At 40.1% G+C, this 17,609-nt stretch overlaps 1 protein-coding gene across 1 annotated transcript; it reads right to left on the bottom strand.

The window, feature by feature from the left end:
* On the bottom strand, window positions 1,833-10,427 carry LOC8062537 (fatty acyl-CoA reductase 1). The gene is made up of 6 exons (XM_002459787.2): window positions 10,167-10,427; window positions 9,915-10,018; window positions 3,698-3,897; window positions 3,390-3,490; window positions 2,848-3,293; window positions 1,833-2,758 (listed from the first exon to the last, which is right to left on the bottom strand). The coding sequence occupies exons 1-6, from the start codon at window positions 10,261-10,263 to the stop codon at window positions 2,168-2,170; spliced, it is 1,539 nt and encodes a 512-aa protein (XP_002459832.1). The 5' UTR covers window positions 10,264-10,427; the 3' UTR covers window positions 1,833-2,167.

The following is a 17,609-nucleotide window of genomic DNA, read 5'->3' as shown; positions in this document are numbered from 1 at the left end:
GTGCGAGATGCCCACATTTTTTTGTCTAAACAATAAATGAAGCACAAATTTAAATCTGAAAAAAAAACTCTAAAGACCTAAATTTTCTGAACGTGATTTAAGAAAAAAAATAGTGTTTGGAAGAGTTTCGCATTAGATAAAAAAAGGTGCTTGTAACTTTGTAAGCATCAGGTGAAAAAAATTCCTTCTTCACACCTGATTTTTAGTTATAGAACTCTATCTAAAAATTACATGAAAATAATCGCCATAACTCTAATATGAGTCAAGTATAAATCCAACATATATAGGTTGATAAGCAATAAAATTGGGGTGGGGGAGGAGAAAATTTTCCCAAAAATATTGGTTTTATTCCATTCTAGCATGCTATAAGAAAGGGAAAGCAAAGGAAAGGGGAAAAAATCAGGTGTAAGATATAGTAAAACTATTCAAAGATAGATGGTACAATATATTGGTGGGAAATCGGCAATAATCCATAACCAGAGAGGAGCACCAGAACTAAGAACCCCAACCTGCAATTAGAGGGAGACTTGAGAGAATCTGTAGTTCGGAACACCATATGAGCAAGATTGTGGCCCCGTTTGGCAACCAGAAACGTTTCTGATTCTTGCAAGTATGTTCGCTTGAGCTTATGTGTCGAATCTGTCAGTCATTCAACAACGTTTTTCTCTTACAATAAATCATCAAACAGTACTTTCAGCCATGTCTTTTCTGTCAAGCGAACAGGTTAGATGAGAAACATTTTCATATGAGAATCACTACAAACGTTTCTCATTTCTATGCCTAGCAAGGAGAAACACCGGATAGCTAGTTTCACATGAATCTGATTCTTGTCCTCCTTTTGTATTAGCAACAACAATTTTTCATTTAATTATTTTTAAGTGAAATTTATGAATTTATTCAAGTTCTACCCAAAAAATTTATGAATTTTCTTAACGAATATTTTTATTTTATTTTTTTATGAAAAAAATATTTTGAGCTTACTAGCTAAACGATTTCACGATGATTCTAATTCATTACCAGAAACATTTTTGGAGAGAATCAAGCTGGATCTAAAATGTTTATATAAGAATTTAGATCCCTACAAAATACACTGATATAGCACACACAGCCACGGTGTAGTAATTCAATCATTGCACATAGCACACCACAAACAAGCTAGGCACACAAGGTTTGTGAAGATGATGCCGATCTGACCTGGTCACCAAGAAACACAAGAATGTTTTTTTTTTCAAAAATCATGCATTGCGCGTGTCTCACTAAGGGAAGATAGAGTTTATGTTACACAATTGGTCGCGTTCCATGGCGAGGTGTCGTGGTTTGCGGACTGGGGCACACGACAAGAATTACCGGCTTAAATGACGCAGCTAGAAAGTTTTTCTTAGGCTATTCTCAATGATGTTTTATTATAGTTTTATGGACATTAAATATATTGATGTGACACTATGTTAAAGAAGAGAAAGATGATGAAAGTTTTATGGAAGTAGAAAGAGTTTTATGGGGATAAAATTTTTCTACACTGTTTTAAAAAAAACTCTTGTACACTAAGGATGGCCTAAAAAAAACAATTCTGCGACGATAGAGCATGCTGGGGAGAAGTGCATAGTACCTCGCTACCGAGAAGAGCGACGCCAAGCACCAGTAGCCCGCACCACCAATGTAGGCGTTGACTTCAGCGGTGATCGCGTCCAGCACCTGTGACGTCGTTCTGGTTTTGGAGTCGAATGTAGGCGTAGAATGTTTGTTGTATACGAGTACTATCTTACAATGAACCACTAACAATGAATATGCAACAACCTGCTTAAGTATAATTAAATTAATTAACCAACAGTGACTGATACGAGGAACATGTGATTAATAGTATGGGGTATCACCATTTCATCAGGTCCAACTAAATCAACACAAATAAACAAGCTAGGAGTGGGAGTACGTACTCCGTACTAATTAGAGCAGCTGCTGACTGGATACATTTCGATTTCTCCTCATGGTTAGTGAGGAGTCGAGGATGGATGGATGAAGGTAGAGCAACAATAACAATGTGTATATACACACACGCACGCCGACGCCGATTGATTTAATTAATTAATAACAACATAATCCTTGGATGAACGTGGCAACAATAATAACAATGTGAGTCGTCGTGACTAGCTAGCTAGCTAGCTAGCAGCTGCTAGTTGAGGACGTACTTCATGACCCCTGGGATGTGGATCTTGTAGAAGTAATCGTCCCAATCGACGGTCTTTGGGTCGAAATTGAACTCCACCCGGTCAGCGACGGGCATGGCGATCCTGAGCCTCTCCATGTTGGCGTCGTCGAAGATGCCCTTGAAGAGCGCGAAGGGCCCGTAGAGGTCGACGAGGCGCATGACGAACCTGTACTTGCGGTCCAGCTCCGCGTAGAGGCGCGAGAAGAGGAGGCCGCAGCAGAGCAGGCTGAGCAGGCGCAGCAGCTCCAGCGGCAGCCTGTAGCGGAGCACCATGTAGGCGGTGAAGCCCGCCACGGTGCCGAAGAAGTGCACCTTGCGCGTGCGCACCGCGCGCCCGTCCTTGCCCACCCGCGGGTGCTCGCTGAAGTACCGGATCCCCGTCCGGTACAGCACCGCGTACGGCGCCGGGTTGCGCAGGGACGACGTCGCGTGGTACACCGTCGGCGGCGGCGCCGGCGGCGTCTTCTTCTTCTGGTCGGCCGGGGCCGCCGCCGCCGTCGACGCGTGCGCCACCGTCGCGGCCATCATCGCGTTCACCACCATGTCCCCGGGGATCTGCATGCATGTCATGTCGTTGTCTTCATTAAAGTGCGCGGCGGATCGATCGGGTAGCACAGCTAGCAGTTAATGAATGAATGAATTACCACGTCCATGGTGAGCTGGAGGTCGGCGAGGAAGCAGGAGAGGCTCTGCTTGGCGTAGCCGATGAGGATGGCGTCGATGGTCCTGGTGCCTTCGATCCACCCGGGGAGCGGCTCCTTCTGGACGCTGGTGATGATGCTGGGCCGCACGATGACGCCGGGGACGCCAACGCCGGCGAGCTCCCGCGCCAGCGTCATCTCCCCGAGCGCCTTGGTGAAGACGTAGGTGTTGGGCCAGCCGAACTCCCGGGCCCTGGCGAGGCCCAGCTCCTTCATGGCCTTCCGCTCGTTCTTCTGCTCCGCGTCGTCGCCGGCGACCTGCCGCTGGTAGTCACTGGCCAGCCGCAGCTCGGCGTCGATGTCCAGCTCCGCCTCCGTCTCCCGCAGCGTCTCGCCCTGCTTGAACGCCCGCTCCTGGATCACCCCTTGCTTCTCGCCCACCACATAGGCTGCCATGCATGGCCGATTGCAGTTTCAGTTTCTTTAATTTTTCTTCACTTAATCGATCATCAGCAAATTATTAACAACACAGTTCTACTAATTACCCGTGGACACATGGAGGACGACCTCGAGATTGGGGCACTGCTTGGCGAGCTGGCAAATATGTTTCACTCCCATCACGTTCACATCCAGGGCCACGTCGTACCTGCACACAGCACACACATCATCAATCACAGTACCTTCTTGATTGCAGATTTCAGTTACCATTTGCAGTTGCAAGGCAGGAGCGTCAGTCAGAACTCAGAACAGAGCATTGACGACCACCCAGTTCTCCATATGGAAAGAATATATACCGTATACACGTACGTATCGGGTAAGTAGTAGTATTCTCAGAGTAAAAGTAAATACGTACCTCTCGTAGAAGTTTGTTGTGGCAGCTCCATTGACGATGACGTTGAGCTCCTGAGTCATCTGGCTCAGCTGGGGCTCCTCCACGCCGAGGTTCTCGTGGATGATGTCTCCGGCCAACGGGATGACCTTCTCCTCGATGAAGGACTGGAACCCCTTGCCGTGCGTTTCCCGAAGCCGCCCAAACAGCTCCTTCCCGATCACCTGCATGCATGCCAATCACATTAGTATCGAGATCGTTATATCAAATTTAATTTGTGTTGGTAACTATGCCAATAAGTTTCATCCCATGAAACTCTCTCTCTCCCTCACTCTCTAAGGTCTTGTTTAGTTATGAAAAGTTTTTGGATTTTGGTACTGTAGCATTTTCATTTTCGTTTGTGACAAATATTGTCCAATCATGGACTAATTATAATTAAAAGATTCGTCTCACGATTTATAGACAAACTGTTCAATTATTTTTTGTTTTCGTCTATATTTAGTGCTTCATGTATGTGCCGCAAGATTCGATGTGACGAAAAATCTTAAAAACTTTTTGGTTTTTGATGTGAACTAAACAAGGCCTAAATTTTCATAATTAACCTATCAACTCATCAAATTTTCTGGGGCTTGTTTAGTCCGCAAAAATTTTCAAGATTCTCCGTCACATCGAATCTTTGGTCGCATGCATGGAGCATTAAATAAAGATAAAAATAAAAACTAATTATACAGTTTACCTAAAATTTGTAAGATGAATCTTTTGAGCCTAGTTACTCCGTGATTGGACAATGTTTGTCAAATAAAAACGAAAATGTTACAGTAGCCAAAAAACCAAAATTTTACGAACTAAACAAGGCATAAGATGTCACACTATCAATGACCGCCGTTTAGTATGGCACTATAGCAGCACAAGTGGTGCTACTGGCCCTGTTAAGTTTCCTACCTAAAATTTTTTCATCCATCCCATCGAATCTTTGACACATGCATGAAACATTAAATGTACATAAAAAATAAACTAATTACACAGTTTGGTTGAAAATCACGAGACGAATCTTTTAAGAGCAACTCCAACCATTATGCAAATAGACTTGGCATTTACCAAAATGCATAAAACTCTAAAAAAAAACCCTCCAATCGTTATGCATTTGGACTTTGCATTTTACATAGCTATGCATTTGGAGGGGGAAACTTGGCATATATGCCAAAGGAGTCCGGCTATGCAAATAGAGATCACGGGATTCTCGGTTCCACCTCGCGGGCTTTTTTCTTCCCTTCGCGTGATTTCCCTTCGCGCCGCCACCACTTCGCGCGATAGGAGAAGCATTGCGCGTCCTCCTTCGCCAGCTTGGCGATGCGCTGTGCAATACGGCTAGATCCATTCTCCGGTACCCTCGATCCCATGTTGGCTTCACGAAATTCTGCTGCTCGCGAGCTGCAACGGCTTGACTGATGGCGGCGACCTGCCTTGACGACGAATTGATGGCGGCGACCGGAAATTGATGGGGAACAGGACCTGATGGAGATCGGTACTGGAGCCAAGGGGCGAACCTGTACGACGACGAACTGATGGCCAACAGACGACGAACTGGTACGGTGAACGGGAACTAACGGAACGGGAGATCGGTAATGCGATCGGTACTGCGAACGAGAACGACGAACTGCGCAGCTCACGATCGGTACTGCGCGGCTGTTTGGCGCGGGAATTGGTGAAGGGGAGACGACGGCGGGCTGTTTGGCGCGGGATCGATTGGCCGCGCGGGAAGGAGTGCCGCGAAATAAAATTTCCGGGAAAAAAAGATGATGGACTTGGCATTTTGCATAACGGTTGGAGATCAACCGATTTTAGCCTTGCCATTTTCATTTAGGGGTTTGCAATTTGCCTAAAATGCATAACTTCAAATGCATAATAGTTGGAGATGCTCTAAGCCTAGTTACTCCATGATTAGCCTTAAGTGCTACAGTAACTCACATGTGCTAATGGCAGATTAATTATACTTAATAAATTTGTCTTGCAGTTTCCCGACGAACTATGTAATTTGTTTTTTTATTAGTATGTAAAAACTCCTTCCGACATCCTTCCGACACATCCGATGTGACACTCGAAAAATTTTCATCTCCAATCTAAACAGGCCGCGGGAGCCACCCAGCTCCGCTGTTGTCTCTGCCAAGCCGAAGCCGCTACATGACCTACTACAAAAATGCACAATGTAGCACAGTACACTACAAGACTTCAGCCTGCATGTCTTGCATCTAATTAAATAATTAATGGTCCATGGACGACGTGTCTGGCGATTAATATAAATATACTCCGTATTATTGTCCACCAAAGACTTAGATGGCAGTTTTCAATAAAAGAAAAAGATTTTATGGGCCCACATGCAATGGAGAGATGGATCCCGCAGTATGATCTCGCTTCAGCTGTGCAGTGCACGGTTTGTTCCGGGTAGGAGGCCCTGCTATAGGTCCATTTCTGTGCCAATCTTATGGTTTCCATATTAGGCCTTGTTTAGATATCAAAAGTTTTTTAAGATTGACATTGTATCACTTTCGTTTGTATTTGATAATTATTGTTCAACTATAGACTAACTAGGCTCAAAAAATTTGTCTCAAAAATTACAAACAAACTATATAATTAGTTATTTTTTAATCTATATTTAATATTTCATGCATACATCTAGGCCTTGTTTAGTTCCAAAATATTTTGCAAAATCGACACTGTAGCTTTTTCGTTTGTATTTGACAAATATTGTCCAATCATAGACTAACTAGGCTCAAAAGATTCGTCTCGTCAATTTCGACCAAACTGTGCAATTAGTTTTTATTTTTGTCTATATTTAATACTTCATGCATGTGTCTAAAGATTCGATGTGACGGGGAATCTGAAAAATTTTGCAAAATTTTTTTGAAACTAAACAAGGCCCTAACGAAAAATCTTATAGAAACAAGCGCCTTAGTACTCCGTAGTTTCTGTCAGCTTTGCAGGTGCGTGAAACGTCAAAAACTGAAAATTTTTGTGTACAGTAGACAGACAGATCTGATGGACCCTCTTGCATCGAACTTTTTTTTACAAGAACATTCATTGAACTTTGGCCGCTACATGGGTACCCCCTTGCATTGCATTGCATGGTCCTTTCTGTACACACAACAGTTCGTTTTATGGTTACAACACTGTTCTATCACGACGGTTGCATTGCCCTTTAATTGGAGTGTTGATACGCACTCACTCAGTTTCATAAAAATGTCGCTACGACAATGACACCGGTCAAACTTTACTAAATTTTGACTATGTATAAAAATTGTTAGCGATATTTATATCTTTAAATAAGTTTATTAAAAAATACGTTTACGATTTATTTAATAATACTAATTATGTACCGTAAGGAGTTTGACTTATTGAGAAGTGAGAATGATGTTTTTTATAGGACTGAGGGAGTACTTCTATGATCTATCCCAAGTAAAACCAAACAAACAACACATGCTGCAGTTCTATATTATATACGCAGTACTCCCTCCGTCTCACAAATAATTACATTCTCTTTAACTTCTATGATTCATCTTTGACTATTTGTCTTATTCAAAAAAATTAATAAATATTATTTATTTTTTCATGACTTATTTTATTGTTAGATATATTTTTATAATGATTTATTTATTTTATTATTTTTTAAAAAAAATAAATAAGACGAATGGTGAAACATAAATCGTAGTAGTCAAAGAAATGCATTTATTTATGGGACGGAGGGAGTAACTTATAGTTAAATAAAATTGAGAAATATTGCAAAGACGTTTAGGCAAATTCAGGGGAATAGAGAGGTTGTCTGAATTTCAGATTTCGTGCATGTCATAAGTGGCTGCAATACGTATCACAGTATATCACAGATCGATCGGCTGCATTTTGCAGCTGTGGCTGCTGTTTTTACAAGAATTCACGCCTTGTTTAGTTGGTAAAAAATTTTAAGTTTAGCTACTGTAGCATTTTATTTATATTTAACAATTATTATTCAATTTAGACTAATTAGGCTCTAAAGATTCGTCTCACAAATTACAAATAAATTGTGTAATTAGTTATTTTTTTATCTATATTTGATGCTCCATACATACGTCTAAAGATTTAATGTGATGAAAAATCTTAAAAAAATTAACATTTGAGTGAACTAAACAAGACCTTAATGCAATAGTAGCTAGTAAGGCCTTGTTTAGTTCGCAAAAATTTTCAAGATTCCCCGTCACATCGAATCTTTGGTCGTATGCATGAAGCATTAAATATAGACGAAAATAAAAACTAACTGCACAGTTTAGCTGTAATTTGTGAGATGAATCTTTTGAGCCTAGTTACTCCGTAATTGGACAATGTTTGTCAAATAAAAACGAAATGCTACAGTATCCAAAAACGAAAAATTTTGCGAACTAAACAAGGCCTAAGACGAGCTTGGCTTTCCCTTTCCCAGCAGGCTAGGGCCTTGTCTAGATGTGAAATTTATTTGAATTTCGTTACCGTAGTACTTTCGTTTGTTTGTGGTAAATATTGTTCAATTATAGATTAACTAGAATCAAAAGATTTATCTCGCGATTTACAAACAAACTATGTAATTAGTTTTTGTTTTTGTCTATATTTAATGCTCTATGCAAAAAGATTCGTCTCGTGATTTACAGATAAACTGTGCAATTAATTTTTATTTTCATCTATATTTAATGCTCTATGTATGTGCCGTAAGATTCGATGTAACGGGGCACCCCGAAAACCAAAAACTTTTCAAGATTTCCCGTCACATCGAATCTTAGGCACATGCATAGAGTAGATGAAAATAAAAATTAATTGTACAGTTTATCTGTAAATCACGAGACGAATCTTTTAAGGCTAGTTGCTCTATAATTAGACAATATTTATCAAAGTACTACGGTCCAAAAAATGTTCGCTAGTACGTTTTCCCAGCAATCACGCATCAAGAGTACAGTAGGCAGCTCATGTCGCTGCACATTGAATTGGGCATGCATGCAGTACAAGTGCCGAGGAGTCTCATGCAATTTACTCGTTGCTCCTGACCAAACCTACCACCAGCCCACTCTACTCTCGCCATAACTGCTAAAACATGTAGTACGTATACTGTACCTAGTATACTAGAATACTGTAACGTGCTGCACTTACAGCTGCAGCTGGCTCCTTGGCTCTCTGATCCGATCCGAAGCATGCAAGTTTCAGATCTACAGCTGCTGCACTCAAGGGGGGGCTGGCTGATCTTTCTTGTGGTACTGTAACTTGCTCCATGCTTGATTGCAGTTTTCTAGGTTGGCTAATTCATTTCCTCAATAAGGATTACTATTATAGAACTGGGCATGTCAGCCTAATATGGATCTAACTTTGATTTCAGCATCATAATAGTAGTTGTCATCGGAATATATTGGCAGCCTAATATATGGATTTTGGCTAACTCTTATTAGTAGTCATCGGAATTGGATGAACTGTTCTCAGGGATTGGAGTAGTTTGCTTGCGCATGCATATATAGCTACACCAACCTTGGCACAGATCAGAGCACGATTTGAAATCCGGATGACCACTTGTAAAGATTGTAGTATGTAATTAATTAATCTGCACCTATGTCTATGTGATGCAACTGATCCGAAGAAAGCCTTCAGTAGCAACAACAGCAGCAGAATAAATAATGTTGATTGATTGTCAATAGTTTGTTCTGACTTCCATATGTAGTGATTGTGTTACACACACATACTACCATGTTCAGTAGTGTGTTTTTTCACTTTAAAAAAAAATCTGAAATTGTTAGGTGACCTAAATATGTTTGCATCACCGGTAGCTGTTCGAGGATGTACTATTGGTGATCTCCATCCCCTATGATTAGGACTTCAGTGGTGGACTACGATGTATATACATCTGGAGTAGGACATGCATACTGTACATCGTACCTTATTTTCATGTACCACTTTATAATAAATTAATTGAAGAAGAAAATATATAGTACTTGAAACAAGCACACACGCACCAAGACGCAGTGGGAGCAACTTGCAGCTGGTTTGTTAATTATTTTATCTGAAGACTATTTATTTTCAGGTTTTCAAGCACACTAGGCTACTGCTTGTTTAATCATCAGTGCGTGGTGGTTACTTGAAGATAAGTGAAAAAAGAACCCCAAATAATAGAAATGAACTTATTAGAACCGAACTAGAGAAGAAGGTATCGGATTTACTAGCTAGCTAGCTAGAAGTGAATGGAGCAAAGTGTCGTCACCTCAGTCTCCAGCCGTTTCTTGGCCGATGCTGCGTCCGGCGCACGCACGGGGAGGTAGATCCTCTTGACGTCCGGCTGGACCCTCAGTATCTTCTCCACGAGTACTGCAGCAAGCACGGCATGGCGAAGGTCAGCACAATGCATGCAGGACAGGGGAGTGAAGCAGTGAAGCTCAGCACAATGCATGCATGCATGCAAATTAAGAGAGACATCAACAGCAAGAGAGACATGCTTGCACAGCTAGCTGCTTACTCTTTCCAAGGAAGCCTGTTGCGCCAGTGATGAGGATGCCCTTGTTCTTGAAGTACCCAGGGATCCTCCTGCTTGTTTCCTCCATTGTTCCAACCATCTTATTTCTTCAATCGATACCTTCCTGTGTTTGTGTGTGAGAAAGAGAGGAGTGATGCGAGAGAGAAAGCAGGAAGGGAGAAAGACGCTGCTAGCTTGGTGCTAGACAAAAAGTTTATGTGGTCACTGATGAGAGGCACCGCGCGCACCAAAAAAGAGGGTCCTGATGTGGGTATTTATGGCGCACAATGCAGCCGGCCGCCCACCAAAAGCAGGGTTGAGTACACGAAATCTATGGCCTTGTTTAGTTCGCAAGGGACAGCACAATGCAACCAGCTCAGCGCTCACTGTCAGGGGGCAGACGAGGCGCCGCTCCATCACAGTAAACACTGTATTACTACTGTTGATCTTAAATGTATAGCCGCCGTGTGTGGGAACACATGAACAACCCGGTCTAGGATCGATCAAGCTTGCTCTGTCATGTGATATTCAGGTCTTGTTTATAGATCACCTAAAATCTAAAATTTTTTTAAGATTTTTCATCACATCAAATCTTGCAACACATGTATGTAGCACTAAATATAAACAAAAATAAAAATTAATTACACAGTTTGTTTATAATTTACGAGACGAATTTTTTAAATCTACCTAGTTTATAGTTAAATAGTAATTATTAAATACAAATAAAAATACTACAATATAAAAATTCAAAAACTTTTGAAAACTAAATAAGGCCTTAGAATAAAGAAATTTAACCCCCAAGTGGCCAGGTGCTTTGACATCTGAATGCTGATAAAGTTGTTTATTTGTTGCTGCCGAGAGGCTAGCGATACAGCCGTGACATGCATGCATGCATGTCATCATGCAGTAGGGTATACAACAAGGACTTGTTTAGCTGAGGAGATAAAAAGATTTTGGATACTATAGTGTTTTTGTTTATTTTATTTAGCAATAATTGTCTAATCATAAATTAAGTAGACTCAAAAAATTTTATATAGACAAATTGTATAATTAATTAGTTATTATTTATATTTAATGTTTCATACATGTACCAACGGAAAATCTTGAAAAAATTTTAAATTTTAAAGTGAACTAAACAAGAGGCTAAAATAAAAGTAGGTGAGAAAAGAAGACGAGCTAGATTTGACCATGCATATTGTCAAATCTTCTGTCTTCTGTGCCAGTCGATGACAAATGATACGTACTCTTTGTTTACGCATTGTTGGCTTCACTCGGTCACAACTAATCCTTTCCTAACCATTTCGTTCCATCCATCCTTCCCCTTATAAGGCCTTGTTTATTTTGCAAAATTTTTGGGTTTTGGCTACTGTAGCACTTTCGTTTTTATTTGACAAACATTGTCCAATCATGGAGTAACTAGACTCAAAAGATTTATCTCACAAATTACAGTTAAACTGTGCAATTAGTTTTTATTTTCATCTATATTTAATGCTCCATGCATGCGACCAAAAATTCGATGTGACGGGAAATCTTGAAAATTTTTGCCAACTAAACAAGGCCTAAGTACTCGTCAGGATGCGTGATCCAATGGTTGTGTCCGAGAATTTCCCACACGTACTACGTACCAGCCCACAAATAAATGCATTTCTTTGATGTTTATGTTTGATCATTCATCTTATTTAAAATTTTTATGCAAATAATAAAATAAATATATTATTATAAAAATATATCTAACAATAAAATAAGTCATAAAAAATAAATAATATTTATTAAAATTTTTTAAATAAGACGAACGGTCAAAAATAAATTATACAAGTCAAAGAAATACGTTTATTTATGGAACGAAAGGAGTACTACGGGACATGTTCGGTAGGCTAATAAAAACCAGTACTAGAAAAAAGAGGGCCGGGTGAGTTACCTCAACTACAATGCCACGCCGCCACGCTTTGGAGTAATTGATTTGCTGCTGACCCATGAACAAAGTTGGTGACCAGTATATATTCATTCATTCCCTTAATATAGTAGTATATATGGACAAACAAAATTGCTTCTGTCTTCTTCTCGGGTCCAGAGAGGCCGGGATAATTTTGTTAATTATGTATATCTCATTCTAAAGAAGTTGCTCACCGAACAAAAGGGGTAACTATATGTATTATTGTTATTACTTCCTTCGTCTAGAAAAAATCAATTTCTAAAATCCGTACTAGTCAAATTTTTCTAAATTTAACTAACTTTATAGAAAAAAACAACATCTTTCATGACATAAAATACGCACCTTATGAAATATATTCTATGATAAATTTAATGTTACTAGTTTGATACTATAAATTTTAGTATTTTTTCATGAGATTTGATTAAAGTATAAAAAACTTAACTTACGACGACTCTGGGATCTAATTGATGACAGAGCGAGTATATTTCTTGAGAGGGAGTGAGAAACAATGAGGCAAAATCGAATTTGAAGTGTCTGGAATTAAGGAGGGTTGAAGGGCCTGTCTAGTTAGCCGCAGCTCTTTCAATGCCTTTAAATTTGCAATGCATGCAATGGTCCCTTCCCTCTTCTGTTTGGGGACCGCCCGGGTGAAGGATTGGGGTGAATGTGTTGGTTCTATGATATGTTTGGATCATTGGGTTATATATATTGCTATATGCTTCTTTCATTTTAAATTATAAGACGTTTGATTTTTTTACCTAAAATTTAACCACTTGTTTTATTCAAAAAATTATGCAAATATAGTCAAATTAAATCATTCTTGAAGAACTTTTATTAATAAACTAGGCCATAACAAAAGAAGTGATTTTTTATATAATTTTTTAATAAGACGAGTGGTTAAATTTAGCGTTAAAAAGTTAAATATCTTATAATTTAGGATAGATTGAGTACCATATTTCCTTACCAAATTTTGATCAGACATGACTAACAATTTGTTCACCACACCTAAATAGGTCTGGTTACCTATCAAGAAACCAAACATTAGAGTAAGGAGTTGTAGCAAGGCCTTGTTTAGTTCCTGAAAAATTTTGCAAAATTTTTCAGATTCTCTGTCACATCGAATCTTGAGACGTATGCATGAAGTATTAAATATAGATAAAAATTAAAACTAATTGTACAGTTTAGTCGAAATTGACTAGACGAATCTTTCGAGCCTAGTTAGTCTATAATGGGACAATATTTGTCAAATACAAACGAAAGTGGTACTATTCCTATTTTGCAAAATTTTTGGAAAGTAAACAAGGCCTTAAGCCTGAACATATTCTGTGAGGGTGTCCTCAATGGCAACTTACAAAAAGCTAGCTATATGAGGGACTTAGAAATAATAAAAAACACTGTAGTGTAGGGTTGCACGAGCTGTGACAAAGTTGTTTCTGAGAAATCATGCTAGACTAGCTATTTTGGAGTCACTAACTGTTTGATCTCTCCCTCCTTGATAGCCAGTATAATTTTTTATAGACTAGTTATTTGCAAACCATTAGAGACACCCTGATAAGTTGTGACCTGCTGGAGCCAGGAGAGTAAAAAACACTGTAGTATAGGGTTGCACGAGCTGTGACAAAGTTGTTTCTGAGAAATCATGCTAGACTAGCTATTTTGGAGTCACTAACTGTTTGATCTCTCCCTCCTTGATAGCCAATATAATTTTTTATGGACTAGTTATTTGCAAACCATTAGAGACACTCTGATAAGTTGTGACCTGCTGGAGCCAGGAGAGGGTAGCAATGCTCAGAACTATCTTTTGAATTGTGTTAGACCCAAAGCCGTGCAGTGGAGTTGGGCTTAACAGGTATAACAACAAGCCTGTTCGCTTTGTCAGAAAAACCTATGGCTGAGAAAGTATTGTTCACTAATTTATTGTGAGAGAGAAACACTGCTGAATGACTGACAGATTCGATAGATAAACTCAAACGAGTATAGTGAGCCAAGCGTACCATATAATGGTGTGATGATTGTAACTTTTCAGATGTAACATGCCTTTTTCTGGCATAACCTTGTTTAGTTCCTCCTCAAAAAGTTTACATCCTATATCCTATCGAATGTTTCGACACATGCATGGAGTATTAAATATAGACTAAAAATAACTAATTATACAGATTGTGAATACTTGGTGAGACGAATCTTTTAAGCTTAATTAGTTGCTAATGGTGGGTTAATTAGGATCAAAAAATTTGTCATGCGATTTACTGATGGATTTTGTAATTTGTTTTTTATTAGTGTCGAACACTCTATGCGACACCCCTACATGAAACCCAACACATGACACTCCCAAAACAAACCGGTTTGAAGTTGTGTCCTACCATGTGAAACAATATTTACCGCAGCAACAAAATGCTAGGGATTTACGGGCCTTGACGATCTTTCTTCTTCCTGAAACATGTGAATGCACTGGCCTCTACAATTAAGCACAGCTAGCTCATTCAGTACGTTTCTGAAAGTGATCATGGGAAAGTGATCATGTGCCTCTACAATTAAGCACAGCTAGCTCATTCAGTACGTTTCTGAATGCACTGGCCTCTACAATTAAGGATCAGGAAAGAGACCAAGTGTAATTTGCAATCTATCGCTTGTTCATGGGAAAGCAGAACAGAGAGGTGGCGCAAAATCAGCCAGCGATTTTTTTTTTAAAACAGTATGGCTTGTTTAGTTCTAAAAAATTTTACAAAATGGACACTACAACACTTTTGTTTGTATTTGACAAATATTATCCAATTATAGACTAACTAGGGTCAAAAGATTCGTCTCATAAATTACAATTAAATTGTACAATTAGTTATTTTTTTATTTATATTTAATGCTCTATACATGTGCCATAAGATTCGATGTAACAGAAATCTGAAAAATTTTACAAAACTTTTTTTAACTAAATAAAGCATTTCCTGAAGACTCAAAAGAGTCAAGAGTCAAAAGACTCATCAGGAGCTATATGTGTGCATGGAAGGAAATCTTAGTCACTGTCAGTTGGTCAGTCATCTGTCATGTTGGCCTTGTTTAATTTTCTAAAAATTTTATAAAAAGTTTCAGATTCTCTGTCACATCGAATTTTACGACACATGTATGAAGTATTAAATATAGATAAAAAATAACTAATTACACAGTGTAATTTGCGAAACGAATCTTTGAACCTATTTAGTCCATGATTAGACAATATTTATCAAATACAAATGAAAGTATTACTATTTCTACTTTGCAAAAATTTTTAGAAGTAAACAAGGCCTTAGATAATAGAGCAGCCAAGCAACAGATGCCAAAACTCCATAATGCTGTGCAAAGCAAAGCTGCAGGTCAGCTCAGGTAGCAAAGCAGGTGCACCTTCGTCACAGGCGCAGGGTGCCCTGAGTAGGTGCTCCGCGGCGACTAGACTCCAGGTAGCAAAGGTGCAGCTTTGTCACACGACACACATGCAATTGCAGCTGGAGTTGCCTGCACGACCATCAACCACGCAGCAGCCAGTAGGAGACCAGTCGAGAGTTGGGACATCATGCGCCGACTTCCATTATGATTATATCATACAGTACTTCATCCATTTATTAGTCATCTTACTCAAAAAATTCTCCAAGAATTAAAGTCATCTAAACTAGAGACCACTATTTTCACTTTTTTCCAAGCACATATGGCTCCTCTCAGAGCAAGTATTATAGTGGACTGTAAGCTGGCTAAATGCTGAGGTGGAGGAGAGAAGTGAGGAGAGAGAGGAGAAGCAGGCTGTAACTTTACAGCCAACTTCGGCACAGGAACCAAAAAACTTTGTAAGAGAGACAAGTGAGCCATATATTAATAGTGAATAACTCATTATTGTATGAGTGGGCTGTAAGTGTTGACACCGTTTTTGGGCACGTACCCAGAGATCAGCAAAGTATAGATCGGCAGGTGGAGCAAGAGTAAACTAGCTTGCAGAAGAGTTGCTGATGAGGATGGGTGCCGATGAAGAGAAGATTGAATATGACTAGATCCAAAGGTGGTGACGTGTTCTTGCCGATGATCAATATTGGTGTTTGCCGATGGCCATAACAGGAAGATTGCCTATGACTCTGAAGGAAAGCGTGGAGGTTGCCGATTGATCTGTGGCGGTGTCCCGGTCGGTTACAAGGGGGTGGTTTTATGTTTTCCTTAGTTGTTTAAATTCGTTTTGTATACGGATTCTGTTTAATTTAGAATTCGAGTCCTAGTCGTGTCTGATTCTAGCTCTTTGAGCAGGGTATAAATGTAGACCCTAGGGCTTTGTAATCTATCTATCAATCGATCAATCAATCAAACACCAGTTTTTACTCATATTCCAGTATCTACTATTTCGACGACTTCGTCATCTTTTTTTTTTACTACGAGTTCTTAGGAATTCGTCGATTTAAGCTCGGCGTGTTCTCAAGTTCCGCGTGAATACTTCTTGGCCGTGGCATCCGGGCGTATCGCTGTTGTCGGGACCAAAGTATTCGAGTTATCACCTTTGCCGATAGTAGGGTCAAATCGGCTGACACGCCTTAACGTTTAAATCGGGTATTAGCCCTTTGTGTTTGCAGATCTAGCTTTTGCATCAACACATCTTTTGGCACGCCCAGTGGGACAGATCCAAGATCAAGATCAACATGTCGACTTCCGAGTTTGATCAGGAGAACGTCATCCCCGTGACGGAAGCCAATCTCAAGGACGAGCAGAAGCAAGCTATTGCTAAAGCCATGGAGGATTACAAGCAGCAATGCCTGAGGTCCTTCAGCATAAACAGGAGCGGCGAGGTGATCCAGAAGGATGCACTGCCGGCGCCTCGGCAGGTTACTTTTGAAGCCAATCCTGGTAAACTTCAAGAGATGGTTGATAGTGCTATCAACCGTGCTTTGATCAACGAAGCTGGTGTGCTGTCCAATACGGTTTTCAATGCCGTGGCTACAACTTTCAAGGAAGGACAATTGCCACCAGATTATGTGGGCCCTTCTCATCATCAGCCAGGATCACCGGTGGTCACAGCTCCATCGGTTGCTACGGCCGTTGCGGGCATGGAGATTCCCGTTCCTCCAAGTACGATGGGAGCTACCAATGCACAATCTACGCCGATGACGACGAATCCTCCGACTTCAGAACAGATTAAGCTTACTACAGATTTATTGGCATCGGCAGTGTCAGGACCAGTTCCTCCTCCTAACTGGTGGGGTTTTGGTATGCCTCCGGAATACTTCAAGACACCCGGTACATCTCAAGCAACTGATATGAGAGGCAAGGCTCCTATGGCATCGGCACCTCCCAATATGCCGATGAACCAGAGTCTCCAGTATACTACAACTACTACTGCAAGACCTTACACTGGGAATTCTCAAGCTCCGACGTTCTAGATGCCTAATGTATCGGCAGACTCAATGCTGATGCAACAGAGATGCATGACTCAGCCTGGGTATGTCAATTCGATGATGATGCCCAATTACCAGTCATCGGCAGGACCTATGCCGATGAATGCTAATAGTGGA

The sequence above is a fragment of the Sorghum bicolor genome, chromosome 2, assembly GCF_000003195.3.
Source record: "Sorghum bicolor cultivar BTx623 chromosome 2, Sorghum_bicolor_NCBIv3, whole genome shotgun sequence".
In the NCBI taxonomy this organism is placed as follows: domain Eukaryota; kingdom Viridiplantae; phylum Streptophyta; class Magnoliopsida; order Poales; family Poaceae; genus Sorghum; species Sorghum bicolor.
Note: the sequence above shows the minus strand (reverse complement) of the source record. Positions and strands in the feature narration are given on the sequence as shown.

Bases quoted from the DNA above. Each gene is read 5' to 3' on its own strand.
- LOC8062537 (XM_002459787.2), bottom strand. From the start codon at position 10,263: ATGGTTGGAACAATGGAGGAAACAAGCAGGAGGATCCCTGGGTACTTC. The intron at 10,019-10,166 runs GTAAGCAGCTAG...TGCTTGCTGCAG, and splicing joins AACAGGCTTCCTTGGAAAGA to TACTCGTGGAGAAGATACTG. The intron at 3,294-3,389 runs GTAATTAGTAGA...CATGCATGGCAG, and splicing joins CGTCCTCCATGTGTCCACGG to CCTATGTGGTGGGCGAGAAG.